The following is a 12,733-nucleotide window of genomic DNA, read 5'->3' on the forward strand; positions in this document are numbered from 1 at the left end:
TGCATGTGTGTGCCAGAGAGCTGGCACATATACTTATAGTGATGTTTGAGATGGGGCTTATGATTTGAAGAGGAAGAGGTTAAACTATCATTGTATCACCACACATTGTAAAGCAACTTAGAACGAGTTACAACTTGATGAGATTGTTTTGAAAAATAAATTTTTAACTTGAAAGTTCAATCAAAAGAATGTAGACTTTTCAATAATTATAGAAAGTCATTTGTACAAATGTCAATTAAATAATTAGCTGTGTCATTTTCCTATTAATCCATTTTAAAGGAGAAAATGAACTGCTTTGAATAATGAAATTAAAATTCCGCGATGTTTTGTAAAATTCCAAAGAGAAATTACTTTTTTTTACATTTCAGCATCTCTTCTTAAGCATTTCAATTTCAATAAAAGATAAAGCTACCTTAATAACTTGTATTTAAGATGATTTGATTTTATGCATCAATGCATCAGCATGGATGGATTACTCAAGCTCACAGTCCCCTAGTCCACATGGGCTGCTGTCTGTATGGGCCTAATTAGGTACTGGACATTAGCCCAAATAACCACATGTATGAAATCTTCAAAGATATAGAATTGGTTATATCTGTGAAAAAACTATTTTCCTCTTAGTCTGCAACATAAAACAGTTTATTGTAAAAAGAAAAGGGGAACTTGGACCAATATATTTAGGTTTTATTTTCCCCTTCTTTTTTGTCTACTCACTCAAATTTTAAAAAAGATTATAATTTTCTGCTCAGTTCCCAAGAGCTATACCATCCAGCATGTATGCAAAGAAAAGTAATATTTGACCACATTTGCAGTTTATAATGAAAATGAAAGGGAAAATACACTTTACATGGCAGATTCATTTTGTATTATCTTACCTACCAAAATATTTGGTTTTGAATGTAAGTGTCTTTTTGTTTCATTTTAAAAGGGAAGCAGAATTTTATGTGCTGTGAATGAAATGAATACTTTCCTTTAAATTGTAAAGACAACGAGAAATTTCTGTGATGTTTCCCTTTTATTTCTCTAGGTAGAATGCCCATGGGTAAACACATTTACAAACCTGGGCCTGCTTTTCGATACTAAAGTTGGACAAAGATTTTCTAAACACGTTTTTTTTTTGGAAAATAATTCACTCCAGGAGGACATAGAGGAAGAGAGTTGGGCATTTTTTTTTTTTCCTTCAGTAATTTTTTTTTTTAAAGGACATTAAGCAGTATTAAATTTTTCTTTGACTTTATGGAGTAAAGAAATAAATGCAATTAAGAGAGTAATATTTTTCCTGTAATATTTCTGCCTTCTTGAAACAGGACAGATGCAATCATAGGCACTCTGGCATCTTCATGTTCATTTTCTTTTTTAAGTGGGGTTTGAAATCTTCAGAAACCTGGACAGGGAGACTTAAAATACACTTTCTATGCACACTAGAAACATTCTACTTTCCATTCCGGTATCTTGGGCAAGTCACTCAACCACACTAAGTTAACTGATGAGATGATGTAAAGATTAAATGAGGATGTTTATGAGAGCTGAGGTAAAATAGTAAGACTATCCAAGTATTAGTGTATAAATATTTTCTTATTTATCTCAAACCCTTGGAACAAGTTACTTGAACATTTCATAAAACTTAACTGCATTTTATGAAAAATTTACTTATACTCTGTTTTCTGCTTTCTGATTATTGGTTCTAAAGAATGCAGTCATGTTTCAATTTAGCTTATGTAGGACACATTATTTTACTGTAGAGAATGGCACAGTTTCTAGAAAAATCACCATGTTATAAACTTAGGTTTAAGCATGTGGAATTGTTGATGTTTGACCAGTTTTTACCTGGAAACAGAGATTTCACGTGGTTCAACCATAGGTGCTGTTGAAGTAAGTGAAGCCACATTTAAGTGCTTTGGAGAAGCAGAATTCTTCACAGCAACCTTCCTCCTGTGTAAATTCCGTACCATTTTAAAAAATTACTAAATATCTGGATAATTGTAAGTAACATTTTAATCAACTCTGTGTCTCTTGGAAAATTTTAACATACAATTCATTTAGCCAAAAAAAAAAAAAAAAGCCCATTCCCTTTAGAATGTTTTTCAGTGCCTTCTATAAAACTTTAAAATTAAAGTTGTCATAAATTATAAAACGTAAAAATATCTTAAGTTCTAAGCACTAAACAAAACTGAAAAGTAAAAGCCATGAGGAATGGAAAGACTTTTTTAATATTAAATGAAGTTTTCTTTCTAAACTGTTATAGGTGCAAAGTCCTTACTGAATTAAAGATAACAACATGAAATATTTATTTAGAAACAAAATTTTATTTTTGCTTAAATATAAGAATGTGTGTATAATTGGCAAGTGTTTGATGTCCTTCATTGAAGGTTCCCCTATTCTCTGTCTTAATGTTGGGGAGCTTAGGGCACATTGGGCAGTATTCTCTGCTGGTAGCATATGGGCCTGAGGGTAGTTCATTTGTTTGCAAGGAAAGTCACATTTGAGTACTGGCACATGCACATAACCATGAGAAAGAGTGGTCAGTTGGTGGTAGAAGGTAGGTAGGTAGGGGTATATTTAGGTTTATCTTCCAACCCCAATCCAAGAGTTTTCTTGTTCTACTTTCTAAAATATTATGACTTGAAGTCTTAGAAAGAAAAGTGCTGCACACCCAAACCAGCCTTCTTTGGAGAGTTGGGTAGCGGTGATTAAGCTTGTGTGTGAGAGTATGGGATACACACCCTGCCAGTGTTGTCTTTTAATTCCATATCAGACAGCATTCATTTCTCAGCAAGCAATAAAGCAATACAAAAAGTGACATGAGCACACATAGCATAGACCGTGCTTGTTGCCATTTTTAAGGCTACTGTCAAACGTGATGTTTCTTCTATAAAGCCAGTTTATTGAAATGAATATAGAAATGTTAACTCTCAAAGCTTAGAAGTAGGCAAGAATTAGAGCTATGAAAGCAAGATAAATCAAAACAAAATCCCTATAATAACTGTTCATAAATTTTTAAAAATTGCAATTATATTCATTATAGTATGAATCATTCAAAATATATTGTAATTTGTTGACTAATAAACACTAAATTCCATCAGGTCCATTGAATAGCTTCAACAGAAGAATCTGCCATGCCATGAGGCTTAGTTTCTTCCTTCCTCCTTCCTTCCTTTCCTGTCTCTTTTTCTTTCTTTCTTCCTTTCCTGTAATAATTGTTATTAACAGGATGAGACATTTTGAATTAAGTGTCACAAACCTTGTTTTTACCAAGATAGGCACCTGTGTGAAACAGAAACACAGTCTCCTACTTATGAACATACTGTTCCTTCCAAACGTTCTTCGAGTAAATAAATTGAAACTCATATCACCTTTCTCCATTGAAACCACACTGTTAAGGCAAGAAGTAGTTCTCAGAACAGCTCACAAAAGGCTCCTTAATTCCGTAATATACTTGAATCATAGATAGCACTGTACCAAAAGTATGCTGGGATGTTGCTCATAAAATTCCTGGGGAAAATGTTTTCAGAGTTCCCCACATGATGCCAGGGACATCTCTGCTGGTTTAGAGATTCTTCTCCTTCATTCCTAGCAGTGAAGAGGGAGAAACAAAATAGTTGTTCTAGTTGGCTACCCCAAGCCCTGGGACCAGGATTCAGGAAGTATTTTAGAATATCGGTTAGGTGGCTTTGAAGCAAGAAGATGAGGCCATCTGTTAAAAAGCACTTTTGAAACTAGCCAGATTCCTGCCAAGAACAGTTTCTTTTCTTCCCTAAGTCTCCATAATGGACCTTTGTATTTCTGTTTTCTGTTGAAGCTTGTGGCTCTGGCCAATGTGCCTCTTTCTTTGGCTGACTGCTGCACAAATCCACAATATCAATGGTTTCTTCCATTTCCCAGCCCTTGAAACATTCCAAGATTATTGAGGTTTTCTCAAGGTTTTCATGGCTAACACTAAAAGAATTGTAAAACAAAGCTCCATCTTGTACCACCATGGGAACCATACTCTGCTGTATTGACATTTAATCCCAAAAGTGAAGGGTAGCCATAGAGTCTTGAGAAGTAATGTGAGAGACTGGAAGGGTAAGGATAGAAGCCAGGAAGCCCACTGTATGGAATAAGGATGTAGTTACTTACCCGTCTTTCCTCCTTCTACCGGCCAACACCATTTTTCCCGCTATGTTCCCCGCCTTGAAGGCTTCGAGTAGGGTAAGAGCCCCAGGGATAATGGTGCTTTTGCCGGAAGACATGGGGTGGTGGGGAAATGAAGGGATCCAGTCAAAGGCAACTGGCAGAGAAGACAGGAAACCAAAGAAGAGAAGGAATGTCTAGTGGTGGCTGTAGGCTTCTTTTGGCTGATGGTTAATGTCAACGCTAGCACCGCCTACATATTTATATGAAGCCTTCTGTTAATCTTAAATATTGGTTATACAGAAAGAAGTCATTTGTGACACTTTATTCCAAATTTTAATTTGTTCAGTGGTCATGATTTCTTTATATTGAAACACACATAGTTGTTTTCTCCTTTCTCTTTTCTGTAATTAAGATCATGTGCAAAGAACACTGTCATGATAGACTAATGTTACCGTCCTTGCATTCTTGTAATGTGAGATCCAAAGAGGGGAAGGACAGTGGGGCTGCTCTTTTGTAGTAATTTAAAAGCCTGCAATTTAATAGTCTGTGGCTTCCTCTCATGCCAACACCCAGTTGTCACTCATAACATGGTTATGTTCTGCTGCTAATCCCCGTCTTTGTGAGGGAAGCACGTCCTATTTGAAAGAAAAAGAAAATTTAAAGTATCTTTTCATGGCTTTGTATTTATTATTTTCACAATCAAAAGAGAACAGAAGTGTGAGGTTTTGTAAGTGTCATGGTCGTCATAGTTCATTGCTAAGAGGCCCACTTGATGTGCACAGCAAGGATCAGGTCAGCAGAGTTAAGACGCCAAACTTTAGCACCTCCCTTTGTTGCTGCTCAAAACCAAAAGAGATTTGATTGTATAATAATCTGAAAAGAGAAAGCAAAAGTTGATGTTATGAGAAAAACCATTCTTTTCTAAATTGATGTATATTATTTGGCCCAAAAACAAAATAGAAATGAAGGGAGAAAAGAAACATACCTGGAGAATAGTGGTAAATACTAGAGCTGCCTACCACCCATTATAACGATATGCAAACTTTGGTATAGTGGAGCGAGTAGAACTGCCCCATAGGGTTTCCAAGGAGCACCTGGTGAATTCAAACTGCTGACCTTTGGGGTAGCAGCCAAACTCTTAACCACTACGCCACCAAGGTTTCCATCTTTAGGAAGCAAGTTTAAATTATCTAAAGCCATCAAATGGATACCAAAGGGATAGAATGGAATGAAATTAAGAGAAACAGTTTGTCCTACAGTTGAATCTGGAAATGTAAATAAAGCTCAGGGAAAGGCTGTTCCAAGTCAGTTTTCTTCTTTTTATTTGTATGTGTTTTATAGGAGTTGATGTATTATCTTTCCTTTTACTCTAGTACTTTGATTTAAAAAAATTTTTTTTTTTAAATCTATGTCTTCTGAGACATACCATTTTTCTGAACTTGATCAAATCAAGATTTGCTTACACATTGGGCATAGATTCGCATGCATCAAGTTCCACTAGTTATAGCTTGTTCCCTTTATGAGCAAGAACCCTGAAAAATTCTTGATGGCAGAGCAGGATCATGGCACCATTTGTGTTTCTGTGCCTTAGTAAACAACATAAAATGCACTCACCTTCAGGGGACTGAATCGATGACTTTATTAGCGTGATTAAGCTCTAGTGGCCCAGTGGTTAAATGGATATAGCTGCTAACAAAAAGGTCGGTGGTTCCAATCCACCATCTGCTCCTTGGAAACCCGGTGGGGCAGTTCTACTTTGTCCTGTAGGGTTGCTATGAGTCAGAACTGACTTGGCAGCAATGGGTTTGCTTTTTTTTGGTATTTAACACATTTAAAAAATTGAGGTAGAGCCTGAGCTTGTTTTATTTTGTCGGATTTTTCTTTTGTTTTTTTTTCATTAGACCTTTTATGCAGTACTTTTACCAAAACTTCTTACTACAGCTGTGCTACTCAACTATTTTTGCCAGTCTTTTGATTAAAGGAATTAAATAGTGCCATAGTAATTGACAAACAGTTTCAGCACTTGACTGTCCTCTAAATTTCCTGAGTTTTTTGGTTTACTTTATAAATTAAATAGTAGTAAAAATAAATATCTTAAATATATATAGTTTTCAAAAACAGCTAATATAAAACCAAACTATATCTTCAACATTAATATTACCTAGATCTTTATAGGATTTCCAACACAAAGCATTAAAGCAGAATTTTAAGATTTGTGTTTATGTCATGTCTAAAGTGACCACTGAAAAGTTACAAATTCAGTCTAATTCTTTAAAACAAAAACAAAACCAGCACCACATACCAAATATTTAATTCAGTTGTTCATTGTTCTTTTTAAAATAAACTCTGACAAACCAAGTATTGTGTGAAGATGGTATTGCCCACATCTGTCCATTAGCTATTTTCTATTATGTGTTAACATGACATTAGTGTGTCTGTGTTGATATTTCAGTATCCAATTAACATATTTTAGATAAAATTGATGATTTTTTATTCATTAATAGCTTTAATGTTAAAAAAGGCATTTGTTGAGCCTAATGAAATGGTGCATTTATAGTTGTTTAGTTGTTTTTGCTCTCAAGTTTCTGAACTCACTGTTCTTTTGGTCTTTATAAACACTGATTGAATGACCACTTTAAGAACTACAGTTAATTAATTAAAATATAAATGTAAGACTAGAAATGCCAGCATGGACATACTTTACTATTGAAAAAATATTTGATGAGTGCTGAAATCTTTCCATTGACCCTTTCATTTCTAATCTGGCTGTCAAGTCTTGTGCCTCAAGTAGCAATTGAGTTATTACACAGGTACTCATGTTATAGCTAAAGGAGCCCTGGTGGTGCAGTGGTTAAATGCTTGGCTGCTAGCCAAAAGGTCAGCAATTTGAACCCACCAGCCACTCCATAGAAGAAAGACGTGGCAGTCTGCTTCCATAAAGATTATAGCCTAGGAAATACTATGAGACAGTTCTACTTTGTCCTATAGGGTCGGTATGAGTCGGAATCAACTCAACAGTGATGTATTAATGTCGTAGCTTACCATGCATTTACACACCCCCACACACATACATACATATGGATGTACACTTAAGTTTAAAAAACCAAAAAAGCCAAACCTGTTGCCGTCGAGTCGATTCCAACTCATAGCGACCCTGTAGGACAGAGCTGAACTGTCCCCCATAGAGTTTCCAAGGAGCGCCTGGTGGATTCAAACTGCCGACCTTTTGGTTAGCAGCTATAGCACTTAACCACTACGCCACCAGAGTTTCCATACTTAAGTATAAAAAAAAAAAAGTATATGCAAATATACTTAAATATCTGAAAATGTTACCTAATATATGAAAATAATCTGTCATCCTTTGTGATAAAATATGAACACCCTACAAATAAATGGAAACCCTGGTGGCGTAGTGGTTAAGTGCTACGGCTGCTAACCAAAGGGTCGGCAGTTTGAATCCGCCAGGCACTCCTTGGAAAATCTATGGGGCAGTTCTACTCTGTCCTATAGGGTTGCTGTGAGTCGGAATCGACTCGACAGCGCAGGGTTTGTTTTTTTTTTTTGGTTACAAATAAATAAAATAATTTGTCAACTTTAGCTGCATACATTTTACGTTTATGCTGTGCTGCTTCGAGGAAAGCAATTGAGGTATTAGAAATAGTAAAAGGCCACCATGGTAAATGGGTAACATGTTTGGTAGACCTGGAGTTACCTTCAGCTGAAATTTTGCTATTTTAAATGACTTTTTTTTTTTAATAGCATCCAAGTCCAAATTAGAATACAGAACTGAAACCTTATAGAATTGTAAATAAATAATCAAATAAATACTGTAGCTTTAAAAATAAGTTACTAGAAAGGCCACACCAAAAACATGTAAGAAGAAGAATGGTTGCTTTACATATGGCCATGAAAGACGTTTTGAAAACTCTTTGCTGAGGACATGGCAGTATTCCTGCAATGTCTTCTCAGACCCTGTAAACGTTGCCAATGGGAGGGAATCTGCTTCCCTGTGGTTTTGTTTTTCCCTTTGAGCGATAGTGATGGAGAACTTGCATGATGTGTTTCATGCCTTGCATGAAGGAGACATGCAAAGGCAAGGTCCAGTCTGCATGCTGCTTAATGAATGTTTTTCCTTTTCTCTCCCTCCTTGTCATGTGCTTTCAGAAGACAACAATGTGGAAGGTGGGTGCTTTCTACCTTATTTTCCAACTCTCATTTGTTTTTTTCTCCTTAGTATTATTAATAGAGTACATCTCAAATTATGACGGTAAGTTGAACTTCTTTTGACATTTGTTGACTTTTGGATTGTGTATCACTTTTCATGTAGAACACACGCCCTCTCAATCCTGACAACATCAGGTGTGGGAAGCTCCTTCCACCTTAATGCCAAACCTTGATAGATGTCAGCATCTCACAGGAAACTTGGAATGCCTACTGCAGTGTTCTCTATGGAAAAATGATACAGTGCTGCTACTTTTATTTTAAGCGAGAAAGTATTTCTTTGCAGTTTCAGATCACAGTGCATGAGCCTTTCTTCATTTTTCTTTTCTTTTTTGATCTTTTCTGTTGGAAATGTTAGCATTATGTCATTTCACGCCCATTGGTTTAGTTTCAAATGATTTGATTTATGAAAAGAACACAGAAAAAAACAATGACTATAAGTAAAAGACATGAAATTAGGTTAATAAATAAGCCATAGGCCATTGGAAATGAAAGCCTACAGCATTTGGACATTGTTACTGGTAAGTAAATTCGTAATATTCTCTATCATGTTAAATAAAATCATAATATTTAATTCAAGTTTTTCTAAGATTGTCTCTATCAGGGAATTTTGATAAAGTTATATACTTTTTCCTGTAGAATCTAACACGCTGAAAATGTATTTCAGCATTCTTATTTTTAAAGAATTTAAATGCATTAGTTAATGTGCTGCCAACTAAATCTTTAAAAGATAAAAATGCAAAAAGAAGTAGGCGTGGCAAAGAACTGTGAAAGAGAACGTGATGTTCTCTCAACTTACATAATCATAGCATTAACAGTTCTTGCATAAACAATGTACTAACATTTATATGTCAGAGGAAGGCATTTAACATATTTTATTTTGCTGCAATATTTTGAAATACAGCCATTCTGTAAAAATATGTATATCCCCACTCCTCGCTTATCAACGTGCTTAAGTTCCAAAGACCAGGTTGTTATGTGAAAATTGACATTATGCAGAAATAGAGGATGCCCACATCAGATCACAAAATGGAGGATGACTACATCATTACATAACTGCCATACCATTGAGAATCATGGCTCAGCCAAGTCAACACATAACCTTAACCATCAGCCAGCATTACTCTTGCCTGGCCCTTCAGTGTCCATTACTGCCAGATGTACGTTGTGCAAAATAGTCGATTAGTGGATTTTTTTACTAATGTCATAAATGCAAAATGCTGGATAATGAGATAGTCAATAAGTGAAGCATAGGCGTTTATTTCTACAGAGCAAAGATTTCTTAACAAAATCCTCATCCAAACTTACAGATAAATAATCATTATTACAGTTACCAAGATTTTATATCCCCCCAAAAAGAATACTTCATGGTAACACAGAACTGACCAATAGTGGGTTCAGCATCGTATTTGTGATTCTTTCACAGGCAACATTATAATTGCTTAGGTCTAGAATATTTCTGTTCCATTATTTAAGTAAAACAGATGAAAACTTCAAAAGAAGTCATAACTGACAATGTTTTACAGGTGTGGCCTCCATATATGACATCTATTTTCCTCTACTATATTTATAAAAATAAAGATCTACTTCTTTTGTATTTCTTTAACCAACCTGTAAAATATTCCATGTTTTTTGTTCTTTTCTTTTTAAATATGACTGCATTCCAAGGGGCTTTAAAATCAGCCTAATAAGCATGAACGCTTCTCTCTTCTTCTCTCACAAACACTCGTCCCATGCAAATGTTTGATATATTTTCGGAATGTAAGCCCATACGCTATTATAACACAGTTTATTCAGTCATAATTTTAGCATTCTTATTTATAATGTGGCTTTGGCCACATAGTGGAGCCCCTTCAGTGGAGAAAGTCTAACATGAGGAATGTGAATACTTTTAGGTTTCAATAATATTGTCCTTATCAATGTGGCATTGAAAGCTATTAAACCAAAAAAAGAAACCAAATTCATTGCCATTGAGTTGATTACAACTCATGGTGATCCCACACGTGTCAGAGTATAACTGAGCTCCAAAGGGTTTTTAATGGCTGTGATCTTTTAGAAGTAAATTGCCAGGAATTTCGTCTCAGGCATCTTTGTGTGGTTTCAAAATGCCAACCTGTTGGTAAAGAAAAGTAAAGAAGGTAAAGAAAAATTGTATAACCTGAACAAAAACAACAAAAAAACACTATTTCTCAGCATATAAAACATCATTAATCATCAACAGTTTGTTCATAAACTTTTTAATCTCCCTATGTATTTTTTTGTTGTTGTTGTTAAAATTACCCAGAAAATACAAAGAGATGCTACATTACAGGAGACATTAAAATATTAGGTTAAGTAATTTTAAGTTATATTGTGATTATATGATGTTTTGTAACCATATGTGCCTCGCGGGAACATTTGAATAACCCTAAAATTTTAAGACGATAACAGATTATTTCAGTACGGATACAACTAATGTATAATGTTGTGTAGCTCAAAATAAATCTATTTGAAATAACACTGGAAAATGAAAATATGAATTTTATTAAAATTGATATATGAGTACTATAGTGCTCTAATCTTTTCCCATACTCTTGAAATATTTGTGGATTGAGGAATAGATTTATTTCTAAAATTTAGAATAAACAACTAGGAATCCTGCCTGTCAGTAAAAAACAGCTTCTCGGACAGTGAAAGAACTTTTGAAAAGAACATTAGCAATGTTGTTCAGGAAAGAAATGATCTTCAGTGGGAAGTTAATTGTCAAACAAGAGATAATAAATGATTTAAATAAACAAAGGGAATTTTTAATATTCTTTCTAGAAAACTTCCTTAATGAAATCATATCTGAAATATATTCCTCTAATATGTACAATTACTTATACTAACTCATAGCTCAACACGTGAGTAATGTTTACATAAAATGCTAACTAACTTTGTTCTCCACAGAAAATTACTTGAGCCTATTTAAAGCAGATCCATTGTTTCTTAAAAACCCTGTAATAAATTACTCTGTAGTAAACTCTAACTGTAAAAATGCATGTCTAATGATTTTTTTTTTTCCCCCTATTCTTGCTACATGTCAGGCAAGGAGACATTTCTGCATTATCATTTCAGTGTGACTAAGGATTTTTTTTTAAATTATTATTTAATTATGAAACTGCTTATTTTTTGAGGAGGGGAAAAAGATCAGACCCAGCCCATGTTTCAGGTATTCCTTTGGGTTTTGAAAAACATAATTTTACCACTGAAGAATGACTATCCCTGTGGGGGCAGAGTGAGAAAAAAAAAAAAAAACAGTGTCATCAAAGGGCACGAAGGGCAGACGCAATATTGAAGGGATTGGTTGGACTTTAAGTCATGCTCTTAAGCTCTTGATCTTTCCGACTAGTAGTACGTAGAAGAAATACACAGTACAGCATATCCCAGTGTTTCAATTGCCCCAGAGCATTCCAACCAGGGGTTCAAAGAATGCTTTTGATTTGCCTCCGTGCTACAGACATGTCTCATAGGAAACAAGATGTCTGTCACTGAACATTTTTGTCATCGTGACAATCCTGTCTTCCCCTGCTCCCTTGTTTATTGCTGACTGTGCTCTTGTTTTCCTTCAAGGTCTGGCGCACCTGATGATGGGCGACCAAGGTATGGGCTCTGTTCCTTTTCCACTCTGCTTTCAGTGTTTTCTTGTTCTGTAGCTGCTTTCCCACCATCACTGCAAAGGATGGGCGAATGCTTGCAAATTATCTGGCTGCAAATTAAATACATAATTTTTGTTCACATTTTTTTTTCCATGTGTTTTTCTCCCCTTGATTTCTTGATTTGATTTTGGTTCGCTCCTTCAACTTTTATGTTTCTTCATCCCTTGCACTATAATATCTGCAAATAAATGAGACATAGAAATTGTGAATGAAAATTTCCTTGCATTTATCAGCATATTAAGTAAGGGTGGTTAGAGGAAAAAAAAAAACATGAGCTATCAGAAGTTACTATCTGAAAGAAGATCCTCAGTTTAACCTACTGGATCCACAAGAGTCCATTTCTCATCCATGCATGGCAGTTTGGGAACATGCAGACATCACTGGCTTCTGGCTTCTAGAATGCTGAATATACTATTGGACAGAATCGGTACTTTTTCTACCTTCGGTCACTGTGTATCTCCCTTTTGTATAATCTTTCCGAGTGAGCATGGGCCTTCCAACTTCCTTGCATGTACTTGCCTTTAAAAAGGCAGAATTCTCAACCTGAACGGATTGCATCTGCATTTGTCTTCAAATCCCTATTGGTACTTCTTCTCCTGTTTACTTTTCAGATAGTAGTGCATTTACATGTATTCATAATTCTTATTGTTGTTTCTCTCCTCTCTATTTTCTTTCTCTGGAAATCCTTTCTTCATGGAACCATTTCATCAAACCCATAG

General features: G+C 35.2%; 1 protein-coding gene across 24 annotated transcripts in view; it reads left to right on the plus strand.

Moving 5' to 3' along the window:
* NRXN1 (neurexin 1) overlaps positions 1-12,733 on the plus strand; it is a 1,236,536-nt gene that overhangs the window by 117,860 nt on the left and 1,105,943 nt on the right. For 15 of the 24 annotated variants that reach the window (XR_007515513.1, XR_007515514.1, XM_049870248.1 and 12 more), the window contains 2 exons: positions 8,281-8,298; positions 11,929-11,958. The exons of 5 other annotated variants lie outside the window; for them this stretch is intronic. Coding sequence is in view for 17 of the 19 variants with exons in the window: in XM_049870248.1 (XP_049726205.1) it covers positions 8,281-8,298; positions 11,929-11,958 (48 nt within the window). In the remaining 2 variants the exon portion in view is untranslated. The remainder of the gene's footprint in view (positions 1-8,280; positions 8,299-11,928; positions 11,959-12,733) is intronic. 4 more of the 24 variants (XM_049870251.1, XM_049870259.1, XM_049870271.1 and 1 more) reach the window with 1 other exon arrangement.

This window comes from Elephas maximus, chromosome 26, assembly GCF_024166365.1.
Source record: "Elephas maximus indicus isolate mEleMax1 chromosome 26, mEleMax1 primary haplotype, whole genome shotgun sequence".
Classification (NCBI taxonomy): domain Eukaryota; kingdom Metazoa; phylum Chordata; class Mammalia; order Proboscidea; family Elephantidae; genus Elephas; species Elephas maximus.